General features: G+C 35.4%; 1 protein-coding gene across 6 annotated transcripts in view; it reads right to left on the bottom strand.

Annotated features, from left to right (window-relative positions):
- CEP85L (centrosomal protein 85 like) overlaps window positions 1-22,197 on the bottom strand; it is a 247,224-nt gene that overhangs the window by 57,328 nt on the left and 167,699 nt on the right. For all 6 annotated transcript variants that reach the window (XR_010336626.1, XR_001107094.2, XR_010336627.1 and 3 more), the window contains exons 7-12: window positions 19,211-19,363; window positions 16,747-16,901; window positions 12,866-12,983; window positions 12,354-12,404; window positions 2,763-2,870; window positions 1,316-1,547 (exon numbers count right to left, since the gene is read on the bottom strand). Coding sequence is in view for 2 of the 6 variants with exons in the window: in XM_012450082.2 (XP_012305505.2) it covers window positions 1,316-1,547; window positions 2,763-2,870; window positions 12,354-12,404; window positions 12,866-12,983; window positions 16,747-16,901; window positions 19,211-19,363 (817 nt within the window). In the remaining 4 variants the exon portion in view is untranslated. The remainder of the gene's footprint in view (window positions 1-1,315; window positions 1,548-2,762; window positions 2,871-12,353; window positions 12,405-12,865; window positions 12,984-16,746; window positions 16,902-19,210; window positions 19,364-22,197) is intronic.

Below are 22,197 nucleotides of genomic sequence, written 5' to 3'. Positions count from 1 at the left end.
TTGCCCACAAGAGATAAGCACTCCATGTTCACCTGACAACCTTCTCTTCTTCCTCCTCTAAGACTGACACTGAACACTAGCTACTCTGTGGAGTCTCCATAGCCCCTCCCATGTAGATCTAGTTGTTTTTTACCTCTTGAGCTCCCACTGTCCTTTGTCCACATCTCACTTATAGCCCCTATCACAATGCTCTAATAATTTGGTTAATGTGTGGGCAAAGGTTGTGTTCAGGTTATCTGCAGCACCTACTTAGTGTCTGTACCATAGAAGGCATCTGATAAATGTTTACTCCGTGAGTGAATATACTTAAACCTTATGTGTTTTTTCCATATCCACACTTGTGTATGTGTACAAATATCTACGAAGTGAAAGAGACACAGCTGAGCACAAATATATTTCATTTAACAAGATACGTTTCATTTAACAAGATATACTTTGGTCAACAGCATTATTTGATTTACCAAAATAACTATAATGATGCAAAATGGTGGAATCTTTATGATGAAAATAGAAACAAAACCAGTCTCCCCTCGTTATATATTAACCATAGTATTAGCCAGCTACTAAGTAAACATGTTGGCTCATAAACCTTATTATGTGGTCTTACTCCATTCCTATTTCCTTCCAAGTTCATTTTTCTCTATTAAAAAGAGACTAACATCCTAATTTGTAACCACATACAGAGATGAGCGTTTCTGCAAAATAGCATAGAAAGGGACACTAGGATTATTACTGTGGCAGCTCTCACAATTATGTATGGAGGAAGACAGAATTGAGGCCAAGAGTGAATGGGTGTCACACCAAAAGGTGTAAAGCCAGCAGGTATGCATGACAAAAGCAACACATCTATAAGCTGTGAAAACTGGCTCATGTGAAATCACTGGCACTCACATGAAGCAATTACCATAGAACATATACTGCACTGAAAAGCAAAATATTTCTCTCAAATATTTTACCAGTAGACATATGGCTGGGTCACTTAATCTATGCAACTAACAAATGAGAGCAAATAGAAGGAATCATTATTCTTGGAAGAGTAAACGGGAAGTCATACCTAACTACCACTGTATTCACATATTTACAGAATCAACACAGGAAACATTACCAGGCATTCTGCCAAGTGGTAGTTAATGTCAGCTATAACCACACTCACTTCTAGCAATGAAGTAATAACAGGTACATATAAACCCACAGACTGATTCTAAGTAGGAAAGGAAATTACAAAAATAAGCAGAGAAAAAGCAGTCAGAAGTTCCTGATTCATGAAGGTAGGTTTCAATTGCCACAAAGTAAAAACAAGTCATCAGACACTTACATCTTATTCCCAGTAATAATGAAAGATTAGGCTCCTTGCCTTGAGCACGCTGATTAAGAACACTACACAATGCTTTCAAGTCAAACAAACAACAGGACATTTCCTTGAACAGCTGATCAATCACAGTCAAATCAAATAGTGGCCGTTTGGAAAGAACTGTCTGCTGCCTAGATTGGTCAGCTTCCTGGCCCTGATCCAATAAAGAGGATGTCTCATCTGTTTGTCTTTGGTTCTGCAATGGATAAAGAAAACAAACATTAGATTGTTACAATAGAGGAAAGGTACTAAAAGCCATACAGGTTAACATTTTCCCCCAAGTCTATAAACAAAACGGTGGAGTCAAATTATATGCACGTTAACCAAATTCAATGATATATATGTAATACATATATGGGGAAAAATACATAGAAAAATAACAATGTAAATAGTGGAAACTCTGTCTCTGTGCCATCTGATGCTTTAGTGTATATCCAAGGGAGGAAACAGTTTCTAGGAGTCTCTCACGTAATGAGTATGTTGGTTGTGTGTGTATTTTTCTTTTTGAGGCCTCACTCTGTCACCCAGGCTGGAGTATAGTGGTGCAATCATGGCTCACTGCAGCCTTTGACCTCCTTGGGCTCTGGTGATCCTCTCACCTCAGCCTCCTGAATATCTGGGACCACAGGTAAACACCACCATGCCTGGCTAATTTTTATATTTTTTGTAGACAAAGGGTTTTGTCATGTTGCCTAGGCTGGTCTCAACCTCTTGGGGTGAAGTGATCTGCCCACCTCAGGTTCCCAAAACAAAGTACTAGGATTACAGGTGTAAGCCATCACACCCAGCCTGTATTTTCTATAGTGAGATTTATTCCAGGGATAAAAAGAAATGCAAAGTAACTTTGAACCTCACTCTGTGGTTTTTACTGTTAGTAGCAATAGTGATTTAATTACTTTGAAACTACTTTTTGCATATTGGTGGGGGCAAAGCATCCATGTTAATGTTGATAGGAACCAAAACTTTCAGTGTTAACAGATAAAGAAATACAAAAAAATTTGAAGAAGAAGAAAAAAATCCAACAATCATGAATTGCTGACCCCCAAAACTGCAACCTTCTTATCCTTAAAACTGCTAATTAAAGGTAACTAATTAGTTTTCCAATTGGAACTGTATTTCAGAATAACCCAATAGCCTAGGATGATGAGGAATAAACTTTTTATAGATGAATGGCAGCTAATAATATAATAAATATATACTGTACTGTAAGTACGTGAAACTGTATTCTAAAACATGAGAGAAAGGTTTGTCTTTTTATAATAATTTTGGTAAGAAAGAATGGATTTAATTACAGGGATATCAAAATCACATCTTCAATCTGAAAATGCTCTATTAATATTTACAAAATAAGCATCTGCTTAAATAGGTAGTGAATCATCCTTTCAAAGCAAACTGAATTTCTTCTACTTACTTCAAGCAATGCTTTTGTTAATCTCTGTAGGTTTCTTTCTTTCTTTTCCAGCTCTTCCATCATCTTTTGAGTGGTCATTTTCTCTTTAGAAAGCTTTCCTTGCATACACTAGAATTTTTTTTAAAAATTGGAAAGCAAAACAGGTTAACATGTAAAGAAAAATCTCAAATAGAAATAAGCAGAAATGTTGGCTCTGAATACTTTAGATCTTCTTTCCTCCCTATCCCCTTGGAAGATAAGGTCTTCACTTTTAAATTAATCCATATTAGAGAATGGCTGACTACAAATAAAAAATAAAAAGAGATGTCAGTATTCCAGAATATATTTGAATTTTTTAAATTATAATTTTTAAGAAGAAGTTCTTAATTTGTATAAACATTCAAATCTGAAGTTCCTACTTAATGCTGTATTACAAACAGTTTTTATTTCATTAACTTTTTATATGCTGGGAGTGTATTAGCAACAAATCTATGCTTTTTTTTGTTTTACATTTTGCTTATGGTTAATGAGATGCAAGATAATAAGATCATTGTATCATCTCTATTTTCTATCATTTGAAACATAGCTCCTGTCTTTCAGTGTATAGTATTCCAGCAATGAATATACTGTGAACTCCGGTCAAATGTCTATTATGGGAATTTGATAAGCTAATCTCCTTCTTACTCCTTATAAAATTGCAAATTATCTAGACATGACAATATTATGAGTACACCAAAGCAGCATAAAGGACATTTTAAGAGTCTTCAGTTAGTCTTACTTTTCACCTATATAGTAAAAGAGAAAACTGCCATACATTCTATAGTTATTAGTGAATTCTAAGTGTTTCTATCAACTAGTTTCCTTTTATTAGACCACAAAATCAATATACATATGACCAGAAGAGAGGTATCACTTTATTTCAGGTCTGTATTTAGTCTCAACTCTGACAATGCTTCAGTATGCTGATCACCTAAATAGTACACATTCTACTCTAAAGATTTTTTCCTCATACTATCTTTGGATGGGGTAAGAGAGAAGACAGCTATCACCATGGGTTAAAGTAAGACTATAACTATAAAGCAGTTTTATCGGTAACATATAAAACTTGTTGCTTTTAAATTTCATTTGTCTGCTAAACTCTAAAAAAAAAAATTACACTTAGTAACTCAGAAGTTGAATAGAAATGAATCAGACTCTATAACAAGTATATCTCCTTCCAGGGAAAAGTTGTTCTATATTTCACAAAAATGAATCTCACAGCACAAAGTTAATATGGTGCTCTCTGAATATGTGCATAATTGAAAACTGAAATTTCTTTTGTAACTTCATTAGATTGAATCAAAACCTTATTTGATTAAATGAACATGGAGATTTATTCACCTAGCTGAAGAGCTATGCTTTCCGGCCTGACAAGATTATTTGGCTGGAATCCAAAATTCAACCTAAATTCTCAACATTTGTGACTGTTTATTAGAATTACAGAAGAAAGGCATCACAGATACACTACTCAAACTCACATTCTAACATTAAAAATTAAACCCAAGAGGGGTGTTTTCACAATATAATTAACATAATATATAGAACAGAATAATTATAATAATAGTGATACATTATAACAGAATATAATTCTGTAAAAGAATGTTTTTTATTTTTACCAATTCAGAGTCATGTTGAATATGACTAATAAATCCGACTAATATGTCCCTATGTAAGACTGATTTTAATCAGTGCAGAAACAGGCAATCTTCTCTATCAGAAAAACTGAAAATGTCTGGCAGTAGTACCATTTATCACAATAAGGAAAATCAGATTTCTTATATGTTGCTTGGGTTCAAGGTAGTTATCAAGAAGCACTTTAACAGGTAAAAGACATTGCAGTTAGGTTTACCCTGAAAGGACCAAGTGCTGTACAATTTTTAGGGTAACACTAGGTATGAATGCTATTGTCTGACAATAACATTTCACCTAAAACATTAGTTATTTCTCTATCATAAATTGTATTAAGAAGTATGTGTTTAAAAGAAAACAAGAAAGAAATTCCATCAAGAATAAATAGTATGTGTTACTTTACATAAATACTTTTTGCAAAGCATTTTTTTGAATCTCTTAAGATCTTTCCAATTTTAGTATATGTGCTGCCGAAGCGAGCATATCTCTTAAGATCTTAAAATATACTTGCTCAAACTGGTATTACTCTACAATGCATAAATGAAATATCTCATATTTTCTGAAATAAGTGTTTAGCTTTATGAATTTCACAATAACTATCTTTATCATTCAGTAGACATGGAGATTAACAAAATTAAAAATTAATTTGCAAACACCTATAATAGCTCTTTAATTCTCAGTTTATTCATGACATTTTAAAATTCTGCTAAGGAACTAACCCACAAGGTATTTATTATGATCATGTTTGAAGTTGAAAAGTGGTTTTAAGCACATTTGTTGTTCGATGTAAGTATCCAGAAATGTCCCATTTACAAATAGCTCAAATGAGGAAAAACCAGGTGTGCCTTAGTTAGCAGATTCTATATAATCCACAAACCAAATTTAAGAGGAATTATTTTGAAAGAAAATTTATGTTAACATTTTTACTGCATATATACATATACACACATAAACATGCATACCATACAAGAAATTCACAAGCACATTCCTTCATGCAATCATTCTTTCAGCAAAAATCATTGCCAAACACTGTTCTGTGCATTGAGTGATACATCAATGAACAAAATAGTCAAAACTCTTGGCCCTTGTGGAACTTTACTAGGAGAAAAAAGACCAAAAGAAATAAAATAAATACGCAAGTTACACAGTATCATATATAAGAATTTGACTAGTGCTGTGGAGAACAAACAGAGTACAGTAAGGGTCAGGAGGCTGAAATCTCAGGTAAGCAAGGGCTTGAAGGAAGTGAGAGATTTTGTCCCACAGATATCCAGAGAGTTTATCAGTACAAAGGTTCTGGGACAGATGGTGTCTTCTGTGTTTGAGAAAAAGTAAGAGAGCCAGGATGGCTGAGAATAGCAGGAGAAAGAGTCAGAGAAGGAAGACAGCCTGCAGAACAGATTGTATAGGGCCTCATAAATCAGTATAAGAACTCTAATTTTTATTCTGGAAAAAATGAGGATCCACTGAAGAGTTCTGAGCAGAGACATGATGTAATCTGATTTTTGTTCAATAGGATCACTTAAGCTAATGAGAGTATACTGAGCACAGGCAAAGGTAGAAGCAGAAAGAAATAATCCAGATGAGAAAGTGTCAGATACAGTAAGTTCCTCTTCAAAGGTTTAACTTTCAACTTCCTTGTTCTTTATTCTTGAGATCAACTTCCTTGTCCCTTTCCTAAGCTACCCATTCTGTAAACTGCTCCTTCTGCTGAAGCTACCCTTCCCAACTTTGCTGCACCTGACATGCCCGAACATGCCTTGTGCCTTAACGAACATGGTCTCCCTTCCCGCCTAATTAGCCATATTCAATTTCAAACACTAGCCAATTGGGTTAGGTTAGACTGTGTGGTCAGTCTCCAGCCAATGGGGACCGGACACAGAAGCCAGGGACTAACTGCATTAGGGATAAAAACCCCTTCCCTCCTTTGTTCAGAGTGCTCTCAGAGCAGCCAGAAGGGCAAGCAGCACCCTTCTGCAGAAGCAAATTTGCCTTGCTGAGAAATCTTTTGTCTAAGTGCTTGTTTCCTTTGCAACTTCAAGCTCTTATTGCCAACAAAAGGAAGATGGCTTGGAACAGGGTGGCAATGGAGGAGGCATGGAGAAGAGGTCAGATTCTAGACATACTTTCAAGGTAGTAGAATTTGCTGACAAATGTGAGGTAAGTGAGGAGTCAAGGATAAGTCTAGGATACCTGGACTGAACAAATGGAAGGGCAGAGTTGCCATTAATAGGAGGTCTGAAACATATAGCAGGATATTTATTTTGGTGGGGAAAAAATTTAAAAAGGTGCCCCTTTTTTTTGGTTTTATGTTTCTAAGACTCTAAGACAATGCACAGCTGAAATTCCTTTTTTAAGTTAGTTACCATTTTGTAACTTGATAAAACTTTAAGAACAAATTTGCTTTTAGTATGACAGTGTGAGAAGCTCCACAGACCCACCCCTCAATGAAATTGGTGAATATTATACTTGAAAATTTCTGGAAATGGTCCTAAGAGCATATAGCAAATGAAGAAACATTTACTCAAGAAAATCTATTGAAACTCAGTAAGAGGAGTAAGAGACTGGTATTTGAAACAAAACTCTGCTTCATGAAAGGATTCTAGGGGAAAAAACTGAAACAAAACTCAACTCCATCTCTGCCTTCTCACATCTCATTGGGATGGAAATTCTACTCAAGACTGATACAGCCAATAACACAGGGCACCCTCTCCTTCCAGCCCCCAGTTAGAGAGCTCTCTTCCAAGTAAAGATAGGACATCAACATTTATCATCCTGTTCATAGCTACCTGTAGCAAAGGCTGTTTCAGGAAAGTGCAACCAAGAGGTAGAGGCACCCTTCTTCTACCCATATCCCCTTATGGGATGGAAGTTTATGTTGAGTTCAGAACCCTTGATCCTTGCCCCAGCTTGTGGGGCATTGTTTCTATGGGGGAGAGGCAAGTCAAAAAGACCTAGAGCTACTGCCCCAACTCCCTCCAGTGAGTGTTCAGCTATTAGAGTGGAGGTATCATTCAAGAAGCTTTCCATTGTCCCACACCAATTAGCCTGGCTTAAGAGATTTTGCCTGAAGAAAAGTAGGCCATAGAACTAGAAACTCCAATGTCTCTCTATAGGAATTGACTTCATTTGCAACAGTGTGAAGGTCAAGGCTTAGAGCACTCAAAAAATTGGAGGTTGTGGTGAAAGGCAGTTGTCATGATACTTTTAGATCCATTGGCCCTGTAGGCTAAATCCACAGACTAACTACTTTCACAGAAAGAAACAGTGAGATAGCTGGGAAGAATACTCCTGAGGTCAGAACAAATCTCAAACACTAACCTAATGAATTATCACTTCAAAAGAGCTACAGTGGATCAGTTTGTGAAGCAATTTATGCCGAAGGGCATTGTTGAAAACAACAGAATGACTGGATGACAATTGGTGGAGCTTAACAGTTGGATATGGTCAAGAGTCACAAAAGACCATATATACATATGTATGAAATGTTTAAAATAGGTATATGTATAAAGATGGGAAGTAGATCCAGTGGTTGCTTATGGCTGGAGAAGTGGATGGGGGCTTAGGGAAGTGACAAAAGGTATAAGGCTTCTATTTGAGATAGAAATATTCTAAAATTGACTGTGGTCTTGGTTCCACTTATCTGTGAATATACTAAAAAGTACTGAACTGCACACTTTAAGTGGGTGAATTGTAAGTGACTTATATCTTAATAAAACTGTTACTAAAAATTAGCACAATATAAAGAAAAAAACCAATCTGCTTGAGTTCCTTGTCTTTTAGCTTCTGGAAAAAAATGTATTTTCTGGTTTATAAGTGAGATCTACCAAAATATGTTAAATGTGTTTGATGACACCTAAGAATCTCAGAAACTAAACTTGTTTTTTAAATTTAAACCTCAGTCTTTCTATCTAGTTCTCACTCTTTGGCTCACTAAGCATGCTGAGGATTGTAATACTTACTAAATGCTCTAGTTCTACTGCCAGACTATATAGTTAGGGATTGCATGGGGAACTTAATAATACATAATTCGAACTTCATCCCAGAGACACTGATTCATTAGGTTCACAACAGGGCCCAGAAATACATATCTTAAAAAGTATTACAAATAACGTGAATATCCATATAGATTTGGTGACTACTCATAGGGCAAACGGGCCCAAGAACATTCTTTTATGATTCAAATGAGCTGTCTTCACTCGTACAAGTCCCCACCCTGACATAACTGATTTTTCAAAAGTTAAATGCACCTTTTATGCATTTTTCTGACATATCTTAATTATGCAACTATAATATGCATACAACAGATCTACATGAACAGTAAAGACTGTTCTCTTTACAAATACAAAGACTACAGTGAAGTTTTGTTGTTTTTTTTTAAGCTACTTTTCATAGAAGGCATTATTTGGCTGGTAGGTTTTTCAAAATTTAGTATTAACTTCTGATAAGAATAATTTTAGTTTTTCACTCATCATACGCAATTTTACAGAGGTAAGTGTTTTTTAAATTAAACTTTAGAAAAATAACATTATTTCAAGACATAACACAATTTGGATAACAAAAAAATAGGAGATAAACATCATGCATAATGGGAAGACATTAAAGCAACTGATATTTAAAGAAGTTATGTTCTACCTATGAGACATTCCATTGACTTATGATCCATTTTCTCACTATTTCTACTCACTATTTCTGCTAGATGAAGGATTTATGAGATTTACTAAAAATTGGAATATAATTTTCTTAGGCTGTGGGAACATCTTGATGTGTTATAAATAGAACAGACTGTCAGTTTTGAGATTGGTGGTTCCAACCATGCCTGAGTAAACAGTCTTAATGTCTTCTAATGTATTATTCTGTCTTTTGTGGTATTATGATTATCTATTGATAGCTGCCAATTCAGAAAGGCCATCTAAATGCCTAAGTTCTTGCAATTAGTAAACATTTTAATGTCAGAGAAAACAAGCAAACATTACAAACCTATATGTCCTCTGCCAAAGATTATAATGACAACAGCTCACTGAAAAAGGCTTATGGACGTGAAATGTGCTTCTGAGAAATAAATAGGAAGGAAGGTAATGCCCAATGAAGAACTTAATCACATTCTGACTGTAGCCATATGTTCATGAAATTGACAGGGAACATTCTACGGCAAAATGTCTTTATATACTGTATACTAACAGAAGAAAAAACCTAGAGGAGAAGCATCCAGGCTAGCTATACTACTTTTATGGATAAAAAGAAGGGCAGCATTTCTAAAAGGTCAACGAGTAAACAAGTTATTCATGCCAGTTAACAGTATCACCTTGAGAGCTGAACAAAACAGTAGATTAATCTGTATTTTTATATCACTCAACTTCCAAATTAGCATATACTTTTACATGAAGTATTATTTTTTGTATATTCAATAACAAATACAGTATAACTAGTAGAAGACTGATTTCTCTCCAACTTCGAAAGCTGTGAATAAATAAACATGCCAGTGACCTATAACAGGTAAGTATTTATTTGACTCCTGGCGTAAAATATTTAAACTATAGCTGCATTTTGAACACAGAATCTAAATATGAAACAATGCCCTATTTTTATCTCCTATAAATTGGACAAAAATGTATATAGTCTGAGATTTTATTTTTCTCTTTTGGGAGTAACTTTAAACTGTAAGAAAAACTTGCTCTTTCCCAAGGAAATGTAGTGCACCAAATCAAGACAAATGAACTTCAAACAAATTTGGTCTCCTCAATAGTCTGTAAAGACATGAAGCAGTAACACATGAAATTCTAATAGTACCAAGTTACCTTTGCCTACTGAACACTCTAAAATGGATCAACATCTAAGCACTGTGGAAGAAGAAAGAATATCCAAACTATAGTGACAGTGAGAATTTACATAAGATTAATACTATAGTGATAGTCAAAAGGCATAATTTATATTAATAATTGGGAGGCTCTCTGCTATCCTTAATTATATAGTATTCTGTGTTACCTTGGCTAGGTGAAAATATTTGAAGAAATTCAAAAACAGAGCTATAGCATATGGAAAGGACATCATAATCTACATAGGTGCGAGCTGATCATTCTTTATGTAAGCAGATGAGGAAAAATCAGGCAGCTTTAAAGAATGAGGAAGTGAAGGGAATTGCTCTATTAGGTATATCAGCTTGATAATACACCCACAAATTATGTCCATTAACCACAATAGAAAGCAACAATATTTTTTCCACCCAAAGTATTATTTTCAGTGTTTCTAATGCCAGGGAAATAGTGTTCCTATTTTCAGAATAAGCAATATTTTCAAGTTTTATAGAGCATATACCTTTTACAGAAAGGTCATCACAAATGACCAAACACAAACAAAAATTCTGTCTTTTTAAATGATGAGGGACCAAAAAATAACATGAGTTTAAAACAAGTAAAGAATTTTCTCATTATGTGAGTCATATTCATCTGCAGCTCTAATTTGCTATTCAAATACCATCCTCATAAATATAGTCATATTGGCCAGCTATCAGCATTTATTGTCTGTCTCTGTTACCTGTATCTATAGATCTCTGTGTTTCTAGATCTGTAGACCCTGATGGTTAGAATGGGCAAATGAGATGCTAAGAACAAAAATGAAAAGAAAACCAAAAAAGATAGCCATTGTTTCAAAAGATAAGACAACAGAATTAGTGGTTATAGTGTCTAGGCCCAAATATTTGTAATAAATTCATCTCATTAATTTTATTTCAGTTCTATACATAATTTGAAGAAATAAATGAATTGTGTTTGCTCAAACATTTTAATAACAAGAACAGTATGGCCTATATTATATATTCTTGTACATATTCATTTATATATTGTCATGACATATTTATATGTGACTACAGACTTGGTTAACATATAAGAGTAAATTGCAGTAAGATGCTTCCACAAATGGGGGAAAAATGCACATTTCAACGAATGCAAGTATATATTGAACACCTACAATCTGATAGTATGTGATAAATAAAATCTTACAAGTCATTGAAGTTTCAATGCCAAGTTTCATGAGTTGATTACTCTTAATTTAGATTGAGATAACCTGTATTAGATTTACTTCTTGGAAAATGTGCCCAAGTAAAACAGAAATTCTTGAATTATGGCCCAGAATAAGTCACATAACAATGGATGAAGAAATCTAACTATCTAGAAGTTCTAATGGCTTATGAAACAACTGAAGTTATGTCTGTAGGAATACAAAATTATGTAAGATTATAACCTCTGTCAATCAATCCATCAGGCTCATATATTTGTTGATAAATAATACAGCCACAAGACAAAGAAGACTGTATGTAATTGCAAATCATTTACCACTTTTACTTTGATTTTTAAAAGTAACAGTAAAATTAGGAGGTATAAAGCTAAACATTTTTCAGCAAAAGATGTCCATTGGCTTTCCATCACACTTAGAATAACTACCTCACATTTCCTGCACTCCAGGCTAGCAGACTTTGTGCTGGTCTTAGAATATATCAGGTACATTAAGGGCATTTGTTGCTCCCTTTGCTTGGAATGCTTTTCCCCTGGATGTCTTCATTCAGATCCCTGTTCAAATATCACCTCTTCAGGAAAAACTTCATAACCACTCTATCAAATGTAGCACTCTCTAGCCTACTTAATTTTTTTTAAATAATATTTTTAATAGCAATTTTTTTCATAGCATCTGGCATTCATTATATGGATTTTGCATTCTCTCCAATTCCCCCCACTAGAATGGCCAGGGATGTGAATTGTTCACTGATGAATCTTTACAATTTTTTGAAGGATTAATTTACCAAACAGTAAAAACTGGAAGATTAATATTAAAGAATTTGCAACTTTATCTCAGTGCTATAAATATTATCTTTCCATACAATAGATGCATGTTTTAAAGTTAAGAGTATATAATATAGCTAAATTAAAATAAGCACAAAATATTCCTTACCTGAATTTCTAAAATCATTCTGTCAATCTCATCTTGTTGGCTGTCTATTATCTAAAACAAAGAAAATAAATATATCTGATTCAAGTAATTTCTACATTGTTTCTTAAAAGTACCAACATTTCAAGAAAACATAGCAAAGAAATTTATTTTCTAAAAGGGTCTTTTTTAAAAAACTGAAAAGTACCCCTATGATATGGATCACACACGTATAGAACTACAAAAGGCTTCCTCGAGTTCTTGATAAAACTTTTCTCAAATTTATACAATTTTTAATAACTTTGAGACTGAATAATTAAGGAATGGAAAAGAAATCCTTTTGCTTTGGCTTTTATTTCAGTTATTTAATTTTGTTTGAATTGCTATGTTCCTTTCAAATAAAAACATTCAAACTAAAAATCATACAACTGATTAAATATTAAAATATAAATCACATAAAGAAGTTATAAATTATGTATCTATATATACCATCCACATAGCAGATTTCATGTTTATTATCAAAGGTATCTACTGACCTTACTAGCAGTCTCATTTTGTTGTCTGAGATTATCGTTTTCATTCTGAAGCTGTTTTGCATCTAACATGGGAAGGCGGATTCCATCTTCAAGGCATCTTTCTACTTTTTGTTGCAAACTGTTTCAAAAGACAATTATAAAGAAAACAAGTTCTTTTTGCTGATTTTGGTAATGATTTTAACATAAGTGATGTCCCTTTTTAGGGTCTATAATACTTTTTAATCAAGCAATAATCAAGACCCATAGACAGTATATGAAAAAGTGTTATTTATATTTTATACAAGAAGGGTCCATAATTAGCTAGAGGCTGATCATCTTTTCAGAAATGGCAAATTTGAGACTAGAGTCCAGAGTTGTTCATTATGTGACATCCTTAGGCCCCAATGAAGTCCTTCATTACCCCAGTCTGAGCTCTGAGTGTTCTTTCCTTTTCCTCTAAAAGCAGAATTCCTTGATTAAGATGATTGTTGCAGGGAACCTAAGAATATGAATACGTATCTTTTGTCCTTTATTCTAAGCTCAATAAAAGTTTGCTTGTAAGGATAGCTGTTGCCTAAACCAGCAGAATTACATTTCTCTCATTTCTCTTCCATTTTTTTGGTTTTTGTTTTTTTCTTTAACTTTTATTTTAGTTTTAGGGGTACACATGATGATTTGTTACACAGATAAACTCGTATCATGGGGGTCTGCTGTACAGATTGTTTTGTCACACAGGTACTAAGGCTATACTACCTAAGTTGTTTTTTCTGTTCCTCTCCCTCCTCCCACCCTCCACCTTCAAGTAGGCCCTAATGTCTGTTCCCTTCTCTGTGTTCATGAGTTCTTCTTCATTCTTTATCACTTGACAGAACACTTTCTTATGCTATCCATGGAACACAGTTGCATTTTAGAAGAGGGAACAACAAAAGTAAGACTCTGCAGATACAAAATAAAAAGACAAAATGAGCGAAGGGGGAAGGTGCTAGAAAGGAAGAACAGTAATGTTTGGTTAAAAGAAGTCATTAGACATCATTAGACAATAATTACCAAACCAAAACCAAATTAATAGCAGCAAGAAACCAAAAATAGCTCTACTTTAGCTTGTAATCACACTCAAGCATTACAGAGTACTAAACGGAAGACTTCTTATTAGTTAGGTTTTGAAAAAAAATAAAAGTATTTTCATTATTTTTATTTTTTTTCAAGAATTATGGCTAATCTATGCTTCGTCTTTCAAAAAAAAGAAATGCCCTATCTAGATTCTGAAAAGAGAACTGACAGTCCTAGATGGTACAATAAGCACCTCAGATATGTTTATAAATAATGGCACCAAATACATTTATATATATTATCAATGTAGTGTACTGTTGTGTAATACATTGTCATAAAAGTATTTACCTTTTTCAGTCTAAAGTACAAAACAAATTATTTCTATTTCAGAATGAGTTTTTTTGTTTTTTGCTTTGTTTTACCAATTGAGTGTCAAGACACTACTTCCAGACATTTCATGAGAAACGAAATGCATTAAAAATATTAAAGTCTTTCACATAAAAAAATAAAATGAGCCAGCTATGAAGAAAGGAACTCTCTTCATGGCAAAATACCCAATACATTTTCTTTCATGTATACAGTTTTAGGTTATATAACATGTTCAATTCAAGAAGTAAAGTATCTCTTAAATAAAAATGGTACCTACTACCACATTACTAAGGAACTCACCCACATTTTTAAATTTTCATTTCTAATAGGAAGTTTTCCTTATTTAATTTATATATTGCAAAAGTTCTTAAGTATTCACAGAACAGGAAGCTTAGAAATATTCATAGTCACATATACATCTGAAGTTCTTTTGGAACTCAATAAATACTATAGAGCTGAGGAAACTGTGATATCATCCTCACCTCTTTGATCTTTTATATCTATTTGAAATCAAGATAAATGTTCTGAGATGGTATCATCTCTGATAGTATCAAGATGAAATTTAAAAGTTGAAAATGTTTTCTGAGATGCACTGTACTAAATCTTTCTAAAACAAGAATACGAGGCTCAGTGTTTCCACAAAACCTAATAAAAGATAAATTCTAAATAAAAAAGAAAGCATACAATCATATTAATATTTATAAGCACACAATGGAACAATGCAACATTTAAATTATTTTTAGGTGTTGCTAATTCTGTTCTTAAAGCAACACAGCTTAAATTTATAATAATGCTCTATATGACAGAACAGATATAGTGACTTTTCATTATATCAATAAAGATGAAAGAAAAAGCTATATGGTTGAATTAGTGAAGATCAGGAAGCTGTTTTGACACTAAAAAACAGGGCATAAGATGTAAAGTTGTAAAAAGGAAAATTTAAGAACAAGAAACAGAAAACAGCAAACAAAGAAGTAGAATTAAAGGTGTATGATTTTTTTTGGAGCTGAGATGTGGAACACAGAAAACTGAATTGTCCCAGAAATCAGAAATTTTTTGCATTGAAACCCAAAGAGAAAAGTAGGACAACGCATATTTAAGACTGAAAGTAGTAGTAAAGCAATATTAGCAAGAAATTAACATGGAATCAGATGAATTTTTATTTAAAAGCTAAGAATAAATGGAACTGGGCTGGGCGCGGTGGCTCACGCCTGTGATTCCAGCACTTTGGGAGGCCTAGGCGGGTGGATCACGAGGTCAAGAGATCGAGACCATCCTGGTCAACATGGTGAAACCCCGTCTCTACTAAAAATACAAAAAATTAGCTGGGCACGGTGGCGCATGCCTGTAATCCCAGCTACCCAGGAGGCTGAGGCAGGAGAATTGTCTGAACCCAGGAGGCGGAGGTTGCAGTGAGCCGAGATCGCGCCATTGCACTCCAGCCTGGGTAACAAGAGCAAAACTCCATCTCAAAAAAAAAAAAAAAAGAATAAATGGAATTATATAATTGATATAAGCATGAAGATTGTATTTCTTGCATTTCATTTCTGTTGCTTTGTTGTTTTATTATTCAGGATAGTTTTATCTATTTATAGCTGGTAATATTAAGATTTAAGTTTTGCAAAACAAAAAATCCATGTGTATATATATAAAATACTTCCTTAGGTTTTTCAGGGATCCAATATTAATTTCCAGGTTTAATAAACACAAATTGAATTTGCAAATGATATTAATTGTAATTATAACTGTATTAATTGACTCCCATGAGGGAAGATAAGTAAGTAATTCTGAATATATATGGCAAAACTGCCATATCTTTTACTTGAAGTAAAGTGAAATAGGAGCCAATTATTTCAATTTGATACATTCCACTAAGGAGTACAGTTTGGGTATTTTGCTGGCCCCTTGTTACTTAGAATTTTTACTTTCTTTTTAAAATAAGCCATTAGATAAAAGGTTTGTATTAATATTTTCAGCCTTTATTTGTTTTGTATGAGTTTTTATTTTTACTATTTTCACTGAAACTTTTGGCAAGACACCAATGGATTGCTTCAAAATGTTAAATTACAACTGAGACAACCTGTTTCAAAGAAATTATGCTTCTGGTTCTTAATACACGTAGAGCATCCCTAATCCAAAAACGTGAAATCTGAAATGTGTCAAATCCAAAATTTTTTGAGCAAAATTTTTTGAGAATCTCCTTCATGCTCAAAGGAGATGCTCATTGGAGTATTTCAGATTTTGGACTGTCAGATTAGAGACGCTCAGTGGGTAAGTACTTTGCAAATATTGCAAAATCCAAAAAAATCTGAAATCTAAAACATTCCTGGTCACAAGCAGTTTGGATAAGTGATGAGCATCCTGTAGTGCATCTTTAACATAAGGAGAATAAAATACAAATTATAAATTAATTCAGTTTAAGTAAAATGCTTTATGAAAAATATGAATAAAATAATGTAAAAGGATTCAGAAAATTTTCTTACCTCTGAACGGTAGTTACTAACTCCTTTTCTTTCTTTTTCTGGCATATTAACTGTGCCTCTTTATCTTGACACTGTTTTTTGATTTCTTCAAGTTTTTTTTCTGTATCTATCAAAGCCTCTTGTAAATTCTTATTTTTTTCTTCTAGAATCTGTAGCTAAGGAGAAATTTTTTAAGGTTATACATGAAATATTAAATATGCTTCTATTAGAAATTGTTACTTTGGGAGGACGAGGCAGGTGGATCACGAGGTCAAGAGATCGAGACCATCCTGGTCAACATGGTGAAACCCTGTCTCTACTAAAAATACAAAAAATTAGCTGGGCACGGTGGCATGTGCCTGTAATCCCAGCTACTCAGGAGGCTGAGGCAGGAGAATTGCCTGAACCCAGGAGGCGGAGGTTGCGGTGAGCCGAGATCGCGCCATTGCACTCCAGCCTGGGTAACAAGAGCGAAACTCCGTCTCAAAAAAAAAAAAAAAAAGAAATTGTTACTGTGTTGGCAAGGATTAACAGACTTGTAGCTAAAAAAAAAAAAAAAAAAAAAAACACTATTTTATCTAGAGTGTTTAACACTCCATCTCCTCTGTGTGAAAGGTACCTAGAAGAATGGAACTACGAGGAAGAGAATGGGGTTAGAAATTTGTGGAAGACAGAGAAAGGTTAATATTCTCATTTTAAATATTTTTATTTTTAATTGTGATAAAGTGTACAGTTCAGTTTTGTTTAAGTACATTGACACTGCTGTATATCTAATCTCCAAAACTCTTCATCTCACATAAATTGAAATTCTATATCCATTAAACAACTCCCCATCTATCCCTCCCCCTATTCCCTGGTAACCAACTTTCTACTTTCTGTCTCTGTGACTGAATTCTTAAGTAGCTCATTAAGTAGAATCATACAGTATTTGTCATTTTGTGACTAGTTTATTTCACTTCGCAAAATGTTCTCCAGGTTAATCCATATGATAGCATGTGTCAGAATTTCCTTCCTTGTTGAGGCTAATAGTATTCCACTATATGTATACACTATTCTTTAGTTTATCCATTTATTTGGTCATGGACACTTGGGCTACTTCCACCTTTTGGCTATTGTAAATAATCATGTTATAAACATGGGTGTACAAACATCTGTTTAAGACCCTTAATTGCCACCCTAATGGATGTAAGGTATTTTCTTACATGTTTTCCATTGCCCTCTGTTCCTGCTCATGCAACCTCCTGCAGTCCTTAAGTTCCTTCCTGACTTTAATCTCTCTTAGTTTTACAACTTATAAATTAATGTAAGATAAACAGAGAATGCTACATAGGTCTTAAAGTATGCAGAGTGACACTCCATAGATTAAACTAGTGATTCTCAACTGGAGGTAATTTTACTCCTAAAGGACATTTGGAAATATCTGTTGACATTTTGGGTTTGGGGAAAGGAGAAGGAACAGGGCTGTTGGCACTTAGTGGGTAGAGGCCACATATGTGGATGCAGAAGTACACCCTTCAATGCTCAAGGCAGACTCTTGTAACAGAAAATTTTCTGCCTCGAAGTGTCAATAGTGCCAAGGTTGAAAATCCATGGCTTAGAAAAACTTTGAGAAGAGACTGAAGAGTAGATATAGTGGATTTATAAACAAGGTTTCAAGAGAGTAGGGCTCACCTGAGTTAGGAGAAAGACTCTGAGGTATTATTAAGAAGAAAAAAAAAAAAGGAAGTCAGGAGAGTGAATTGAGGTCACAGGTCAAGGCATAAGAAAAAATATGTATATAAAGGTTAAGAAGAATAAAGAAAATAAATATCTAGAAACATAGTCAACAAAAGGTCTTTTTGAGCCTTGGTGAATCCTAGAGACTGTTGGAAAAAGACAGAACTAGGGGTGTGTGCATGTGTGTATGGGGTAGTAGCTGGCAAGACTGGTTCAGAAACTAACTTCTACAGTAGTTAAATAAGAGTTATAACACAAGACCATTAGAAAAGTAATCACTTAGTAACTGACGAGAAAGATCTACTATGCATGCTTAGATAAACAAAGTTTCTGATTAAGTCCCCAAAACAGCAACTAAACACATAGATTTAATTTATAATTAGCCAAATTTCTTTTTTTTTTTTTTTTGAGAGAGAGTGTCTCATTCTGTTGCCCAGGCTGGAGCAGAGCACAGTGGCGCAATCTTGGCTCACTACAACCTCCGCCACTCAGGTTCAAGTGATTCTCCTGCCTCAGCCTCCTGAGTGGCGGGGATTACAGGCAATGCCACCACACCCAACTATTTTTTGTATTTTTAGTAGAGACAGGGTTTCACCATGTTGGTCAGGTTGGTCTCGAACTCCTGACCCCATGATCCACCTGCCTCAGCCTCCCAAAGAGCTGGGATTATAGGCATGAGCCACTGTGCCAAGCCAATTAGCCAAAAAAGAGTAAAGTTAAAAATAACGTTTTCATGTCATTTACAAATAAGCATTTAACTTCATGTTACCTGTAGACTTTGACTCTGTACATCATCTAGAGTTGGAAGATCAGCCAGATACTTTTCCAAGGTCTCAATTCTTCTCTGCTTTTCTTTGTTTTGTTCAGATTCCTTCTGGCACTTCTTTTTCAGGCTACTGATGTATCGATCTCTAGTTTTAAGCTAGAAAACAATTATGAATCTTCAGTAGTTTTAAGTCATTAAAAGATATAACAAAACCAACACTTTAATCTTAGACACTGTTGAATTCACCAACAGTTTCAGGTTATAGTGAAGTCTACTAGTAACTAAATTAAGATTTACCTTATTTCATTCTAAGATTTATACTTGCCAGGCACAGTGGCTCACCGCCTGTAATCCCAGCACTTTGAGAAGCTGGGGCGGGTGATTCACCTAAGGTCAGGAGCTCCAGACCAGCCTTACAACTTTATTTCATTCTAAGATTTCTAAGTTTCAGGTTATAGTGAAGTCCACTAGCAACTCAAATATGATTTATCAATGAAAAGGTAATATTTGCTTACTCACACGCGCCAGTTACAGCCCTGATCCTTTGCTCCCATTCACGCTGACTCGCTCTCCAGTGAGCCAAGCTGAGCCTGGGCATCTGAAACTACTGCACCAACTGCCTTCTGACTGCAGGAGTCACCTGACGGCCCCGTGCGAACTGCCACCAGCCCCCCTGCCCTGGGGCTCCCGCCCTGCAGTTGGAGACCATGATCTCCATCTTGAAGATGGCCGAATAGGAACAGCTCTGGAGTGCAGTTCCCAGCGAGAACAATGCAGAGGGTAAATGAACACCGCATTTCCAAACAAATTTTCACTGCCCACAGACCAGGAGATTCCTGGGCTGAAAAGCACCAGGAGTTACCAGCACGGCAGATGGTGCAGTGGGTCTCCACACAAAAACTCACACAAATATGGGCAGCCCTTTCAACTGGCACCTGGAAAACCTGGGCGACAGAGCCGCCTATTCAACTGAAAAAAAGGGGGCTGAAACAGGGAGACAGGTGAACTGGTTCGGCGGGCCCCACCCCCACAAAGACCAGCAATCTGAAATGCTCTGGATTGAGAGTTTTGCAGCAAGCGCTGGACCAGGGACAGTATAGCTCTGTTCAGGGAAGGGCATCCGGTATTACTGAGGCAGTCCGCCACTACTGAGGCAGACTGCCATTACTGAGGCAGTTCTAACTATACCTCCATAAACAAAACCGTAAGGAACTTCACACAGCAGCTGGGCAGAACCCACGGCAGCTCAGCAACACCTCTGCTGGCAGACTGTGACTAGGCTACCTCCTTGCTAGGCAGGGCAGCTCTGAAAAAAGGCAACAGCGTGTAAGAAACTTACAAATAAAGTCCCACCTTCCCAGGACAGAGCACCTGGGAAAAAAAGGCAGTTATGAGTTCCACTCAGCAGACTTAAACGTACCTGCCCAGCAGCTCTGAACAGAACAATGGAGCTCACAGCTCAGCAGCTGAGCTCCTATAAGGGACAGACTGTCTCCTCAAGCAACTCCCTGACCTCCATATAACCAAAGAGACACCTCATAAAGGAGAGTTCAGGCTGACATCTGGCGGATATCCTTCTGGAAGATAACAGAAGAAAAAATGCAGCAACCCTTATGGTTCTGCAGCGGCTGCAGATGATCCCCAGGCAAGGAGGGTCTGGAGTGGACCTCCAGCAGTCATACAGCAGAGGGGCCTGACTATTAGAAGGAAAACTAAAAAACAGAAAGAAATAATTTCATCATCAACAAAAAGGACATCCACTCAGAGACCCCATCCAAAAGTCACCAACTACAAAGACCACAGGTAGGTAAATCCACAAAGATGGGAGAAAAACAGCACAAAAAGCATGAAAACATCAAAAACAAGAATGCCTCTCCTCCTCTGAAGGATCACAACTCATCACCAGCAAAGGAACAAAGCTGGATGGAGAATGAGTTTGAAGAACTGACAGAAACAGGCTTTGGAAGGTAGATAATAACAAACTTCTCTGAATTAAGAGAACATGTTCTAACCCAATGCAAAGAAACTTAAGAACCTTGAAAACAGGTTTGACGAAATGCTAACGAGAATAAACAGTTTAGAGAAGGATATAATTGCATTGATGGAGCTGAAAAACAACACAAGAACTTCGTGAAGCATACACAAGTTTCAATAGCCAAATTGACCAAGCAGAAGAAAGGATATCAGAAGTCGAAGATCAGCTCAGTGAAATAAAACAAGAAGGTAAGATTAGAGAAAAAAGAGGTAAAATAAATGAACAAAGCCTCCAAGAAATATAGGATTATGTGAAAAGAACTAATCTACATTTGACAGGTGTACCTGAATGTGACAGAGAGAATGAATCCAAGGTGGAAAACACTCTTCAGGATATTATCCAGGAGAACTTCCCCAACCTAGCAAGGTAGCCAGTACTGAAGTCCAGGAAATACAGAGAACACCACAAAGATATTCCTCAACAAGAGCAAGCCCAAGGAACATAATCCTCAGATTCACTGGTGTTGAAATGAAGGAAAAAATGCTAACAGCAGCCACAGAGAAAGGTCAAGATACCCACTAAGGGAAGCCCATCAGACTTACAGCGGATCTCTCAGCAGAAACCCTACAAGCTAGAAGAGAGTGGGGGCCCATATTCAACATCCATAAAGAAAACAACTTTTAACCTAGAATTTCATATCCAGCCAAACTAAGCTTCTTAAGTGAAGGAGAAATAAAATCCTTTATGAACAAGCAATTGCTGAGAGATTTGGAAGTTCTAGCCAGAGCAATTAGGCAAGGAAAAGAAATAAGAGGGTATTAAATTAGGAAGGAGAAAGTCAAATAAATTGTCTCTATTTGCAGATGACATGATTGTATATTTAGAAGACTCCATCATCTCAACCCAAAATCTCCTTAAACTGATAAGCAACTTCAGCAAAGTCTCAAGATACAAAATCAATGTGCAGAAGTCACAAGCATTCCTATACACCAATAACAGACTAAAAGAAAACCAA

Source organism: Aotus nancymaae, unplaced genomic scaffold, assembly GCF_030222135.1.
Source record: "Aotus nancymaae isolate 86718 unplaced genomic scaffold, 86718_ANA_hifiasm-v0.15.2.pri h1tg000040l, whole genome shotgun sequence".
In the NCBI taxonomy this organism is placed as follows: Eukaryota; Metazoa; Chordata; class Mammalia; order Primates; family Aotidae; genus Aotus; species Aotus nancymaae.
The sequence above is the reverse complement of the archived record's forward strand: the minus strand, read 5'-3'. Positions and strand labels throughout refer to the sequence as shown.